General features: G+C 50.0%; 1 protein-coding gene across 1 annotated transcript; it reads right to left on the reverse strand.

The window, feature by feature from the left end:
* Positions 1–433: 433 nt before the first annotated feature.
* On the reverse strand, positions 434–4719 carry TMEM247 (transmembrane protein 247). Its single transcript, XM_045886200.2, has 3 exons — positions 4603–4719; positions 3696–4034; positions 434–622 (listed from the first exon to the last, which is right to left on the reverse strand). The coding sequence occupies exons 1-3, from the start codon at positions 4717–4719 to the stop codon at positions 434–436; spliced, it is 645 nt and encodes a 214-aa protein (XP_045742156.1).
* Positions 4720–5141: the final 422 nt, after the last annotated feature.

Here is a 5141-nt window from a genome sequence, read left to right on the forward strand (position 1 = left end):
ATGTGCACATCTTTGGGGGGACTTACCCCCAAGCCTACCACAGCACCCCACACCTCAGAGAAGATCTGTGCAAGTGAGTAGATGTGGTGGATCCTAAACCAACCTGGTCATGATATGATTTCTGTGATTCTAGAAACCCCAAACCACTTCTCCCTCTAGATACCTCCCTAGCTTGGTCACTTCTGAAATCCTCCCCTCAGGGCACAAAGCATCTTCATCCACACTGAGAACTCAGGCTTCGTACAAGGCCTGAACACATTTCTTCCCACTAAAGTGTAAATGGTTGACAGCAGAGCCTCTCCTAACAGCAAGCTCTGATTGGAGGGAGGCTCATGTGAGGGAAGGAGGAGGGACGGAGGCCGGGGGCTAACTTGGATTGTGTCCTAGTGACCCGCTAGCATGGGGGTTCCCGGTGATGGAGGGAGAAGAGCACCTAGAAGTATGACCATAAAGTTTTAATCAAACAGAGCAAAATGGCCGCGATGCAGAACAGGTAGTGCTTGGAGAAGAGAAAGAAGATCATCTCCTTGGTGACATAGATTATGTGTATAAAGATGAAGCAGTACAGGAACATGGCAAACTGGTTCTGGGGGAGCAGGAGGTCCTGGAGGCCTCCCGAGAACTGTGGGGGAAAGAAGAGAGTGTCGCTGGCCAAACTTCACTGCTCGGTGGCCAGGCAGGTCTGGGTGTCAGTCCTGCTCCTGTCCCTTCTGGAATTTGACCTTGAGCAGGTCATCCTCCTCACCTGAGGGAAGGGTCACCGTGCCCCCCTCACAGACTATGGGAGGAAGAGTGGGCCAAGAATGAAACATTCCTAGCAAGGTCATGGGCACATAGAGGGACCTCGTGGGTTTTCACTTCTTCAGTCTGCCCTTATCCCTCCTGACTCCGGCACCAGGCAACACCATCCATTCTCCGCGTTCTCTGCTGCCTCTGAGTCACGCAGGTGGCAGACTCTCTCTGACTCTGAGATCCCCAGATCTGCACGCCGGTCTTGGGAATGTTCTCTGGATGGCTTGCCCTGACACTCAGCCTTGTTCTCTGCACAGTGGCACAATGAGAGGGTGTCCCTTGGGCACAAATGCCTGTTTCTGACTCTCTTTGTCCTGGCAAATGTCTCACAGGATCTGTCTGTGGTCTACCGGCCTGAGGTTGGGTCTCCCTGGGGGACGGGTGGTCAGAGACAGGTGATAGGGTCCCCCTGAACCCTCCCAGTATCGAGCCTGGGGAAAGCAGCTTGAGTTGTCTAGCTGATTCTGCCTGCATATTGCTCATTTCTGGAATCTATATAATTGAGGTCCAACAAGCCCCCATTTTAACTGTGGAAAGCATCAACATATAAGCATAGCAAAAGCTGACGTAACTATTTTGATCTATAGTTAAGAAGGCATCACCCATGGTTTATTCTTTAAAATATCTTTTAAAATCATGCCATGCTTTTTGTAAGCAGGCAGATGGCAGGGACCGGGATGCCCTAAGCTAGCTAGAAACATACTCACAGAGGTAGTTTTCAGTACAGTGAAATCTATCTACCCGCCCATTCATCCAGAAAAAGAGAGAGTGGGGAGGGGGCTTAAACATCAAGTCAGCTTTCCACCTGCCAATAAATGGACAAAACATAAAACACTTTGTAAACGATTACCAAAGACCGGGGTTGTGGACACACCATTGTTTGCACAACTACAGAAAATGTGAGGGCAAATCAATAAACCCGAGGGGGCAGAAAATGACTCCAGTGATGCCATTTCTAAGGTGAATAGCAAGGCAGGTTAAAGACCAGAGGAAGAAACCCAGGGTTCTAATGGGGCGGGGTGGGGGGGTGGCTGAGCGGGTGGTCTGTGGACTTCTGCCGCCCAAAGCAGCCAGCATGTGTTTCTAGTCTGAAATGCTCATGGGTGATAACTATGATTTTGACAACCAAACATGCGTTTGTGAGACCTTTTAGACTTTTCACAACATTTTCAATGGTCTATCTTTTGAGCAGAAGACAGACAGCAGATAAGACTATACACCAAAGGCTTCCAGCTCATCCAACAAGAGTAAGATTTTCAAACTAAAAAAAGGAAAACAAATATGGTTAGAAGGAGGCATAGAGCAAAGGCATAATATCTTAACCACAGGTGCTTTAAGGATTTCAGGTTCGAACTCGGGACACATTTTATCCCACGATACTGAGAACAAAACCCCAAGCTTGGAAATGGAGCTTATTAGTGAGAAATAAAAAAAAAATCTCAGGAAATGTGCCAGAATCTTAGAGACGAGCAAATATTTTCTAGATTTTTAAAAGGAGGGGAAAAAAGATGGATTCCGGAGATCCCAGGTCAATAAGCTTGACTTGGCTCAGCAAAACCATTCAGTGTATAATTAAGCAGGTATTTTGTGAGCAAGAAAAAAAAAAAGATAATTGTTAAAACCCAGCATGTGTTCACTGAAAATCATGCAAAACCAATCTCCTTTTCTTAAAAAAAAAAAAAAAAAAAAAAGGACCAGTCATTTAGGGAAATGCTATAGGTAGCGTAATATCTTAATTCTGGGAAACCATCTGACAGGGTGTCTCAAGATAGTTTTTTGGACAAGGTAGAGAAATGTGAGCTGGATAAAATGTAACCCAAGGGTGCTGATTAATGGAACATTGCTAACCTGTAGGGAGATCTTTTAGTGGTATTTACTTTAGGTCATATCCTCCTCAACAATTATAGCAATGACTTGGATAAAGACAGAAGGCAAGTTTCTCAGAAGTGAGGATGACTCAGAGCTGGGAAGCATAGCTAATACATTACATTCCAATAAAATTGAAAAGTGATGAATGTAAGTTGTTGCATTTGGGTCAAGAAGTGAATTGCATGAGTACATAAAAATGGTAATAGCTAACATTTATTGAGTGCTTACCTAATGTGCCAGGCTCATCACAAAGTGCCTCACATGCATGCCCTCCCTCACTCCTCGATAGGGCCCTATGAGGCAGGGACTACTTTCTAGACGAGCACACCTAGGCTCAAGGAGGATTCGTAACTTGCCCAATACCATGCGGTTTATACATGGTAGAGCCAGAGTTTTAACCGGGACTGATTTTAAAGCCCAGGCAACATGCTTTCAACAATGGCATCTTTTCGTTATTTAGGACTTAGAGAGGCCTGGTCTCACAGGGCTAAGCATTTCCCATCCCATTAGACTGAAACTAGGCTTTCTCATCCCCCATTTAATACAGATTAGGGGAGAGTGGTCCGTTTCCTGGCTAGAGATGTCTAAATTTTAGATGGCAACAAGACAGAGTAATCCAACAGAACAAACGCAGCTCTGATAAGGGCGGGGGAGGGGTGATGGTTTTATCAAAATCCCTGGGCAGACTGCCGTAGGGCTCCCATCTCTGAAACGAGATGTAGAGAGGACTAGAGAACGGAGGAAGTCCAGTCACAGGGAACGTGGAGGACTTTTCCCTGAGAAGGAAAGCGGTGGGCAGGGCAGGCGGGTGGGGGGGTGGTTCCGGGGCCCCTCCCAGGGTCAGCTCTCCTTAAAGAGTTGATCTCAGCTCAGCAGGAACCTCTGATCTCAGCTCAGCAGGAACCTCCGAAGCAGCCGGCAGCCCATCTCTGGACCCAGGCGGGATGCAGGGGCAAAGCAGGTCAGTGGGCTCCCCCTGCAGGGCAGGGACGGGTGCCCCTGACCCTCGGGTTGCCTACTTCCCGGTCACCTACCAGGCGGGGCGTCACCTGCTGCTGCAGCTGCTCCATCACCTCCTCGTGCTGCCGCTGGCGCTCGTTCTCCTCGTGCAAGTACTTGAGCCGCGTGAGCTCGAACTCCATGCGCACTTTCTCCAGCTCCAGCTCGGTGTTGCGCTCGGCCCGCGGGGTCTCCGGGGCGGCCGGAGCGGGGGGCAGCTCCCCGAGTTCAGGTCCGTCGCCCGCCTGGCCCTTGGTGGTGGAGCTGGCCTTGGAGGACGGTGACTTGGGTGGCCCTGGGCAGCCTCCGTCCTCGCAAGCTTCCATCTCCTCCAGGTGGTCGTGGGAAGAGTCTGGCTTCGGGGACTCTGCCTCCTGGAGCAGTGACGGGGCGATTCAGGGGACAGTGAAGAGTGGGCCTGGGGCTGGCCCTGTAAGGATCTAGGCTGAGTTCTACCCAGAGGTGCACTCACCGGGAGTTATAGGGAAGGAGAGGGCGCCCTGACATGAAGGAAGGGTGCCCTCAAGTTGCAAGGGGTGGCTTGAGGAGTTGAGGCAGAAGTCTATCTTCCTGATAACTTTCCCACCCCCACTCTATCTAACTTTGAGACAATTAGACACCCAGTCCTCCTGGGGCTACAGAGGGAGGAACCTAAATGTAGGAGACCAACACAAGGGCTATGGGGGAGCCAGGTCCCTTTCACAGAGGGAGGACAGGGCCCTGAATGGGACCAGCCTCGAGTGACTTCACAATCTTATTAAGGGCTACCTAGTCCCTGGTGACAGCCGGGGGCCAGTTGTGGGGGTGGGGTGCACATGACTTGCTCTTCTTCGCAGCTCTCTGGGATCTCCTAGCACTCAGCTCCTATCACATGTCCCCACGATACTCTCCTCCCCATGTAGGGGCAGGTGGGGGCAGTGAAACGAGGCCCCCCCCCCTTACCAAAGAAGCCCTTGATTTCCCTTCAGACATGGGGTCATCAGGCACCGCCTTGGGGAAAGTTGGGCAGCTTTCTCCTGCTCCCCGGGCTTCCATCATTTCTCGGTCCTCTGCTGCCATCCAGAAAACCACAATGCTGCCAACTGGGGCCAAAGGATATCTTTTAAGGTACTAACATTTGGTCTCACCAGATTCCACAGCTGGGCCACCATCACAATCCCCTGTCCTCATAATAACCCACATTCTACTAGTTGCTAGGGCCCCTCTGGCAGAGGCTATGACACACCTTTGAGGCCCATTGTTAGGAACTGTAGGATGGGCCTTTGCCACCCTAGGGACGGCTTTAGACACTAGAATTCCACCACTTGAAATCCAGAGTTCTATCATTGGAAATCTCCCTTGGGTCCCTCTTTTAAAGGCAGACTGTATTGGGATGAGTTACAGTTAGCTCCTCAAATCCTGTTTTAGGCTGAATCGTGTCTGCCCCCAAATTCATATATTGAAGCCCTAACACCCAGTACCTTAGAATGTGACCTTATTTA

This window comes from Mirounga angustirostris, unplaced genomic scaffold (assembly GCF_029215605.1).
Source record: "Mirounga angustirostris isolate CCGP_5_RB_7025 unplaced genomic scaffold, mMirAng1.0.hap1 SCAF_10, whole genome shotgun sequence".
Classification (NCBI taxonomy): domain Eukaryota; kingdom Metazoa; phylum Chordata; class Mammalia; order Carnivora; family Phocidae; genus Mirounga; species Mirounga angustirostris.

Bases quoted from the DNA above. Each gene is read 5' to 3' on its own strand.
- TMEM247 (XM_045886200.2), bottom strand. From the start codon at position 4,719: ATGGCAGCAGAGGACCGAGAAATGATGGAAGCCCGGGGAGCAGGAGAA. The intron at 4,035-4,602 runs GTAAGGGGGGGG...TCACTGCTCCAG, and splicing joins GGAAATCAAGGGCTTCTTTG to GAGGCAGAGTCCCCGAAGCC. The intron at 623-3,695 runs GTAGGTGACCGG...TTTCCCCCACAG, and splicing joins AGCAGGTGACGCCCCGCCTG to TTCTCGGGAGGCCTCCAGGA.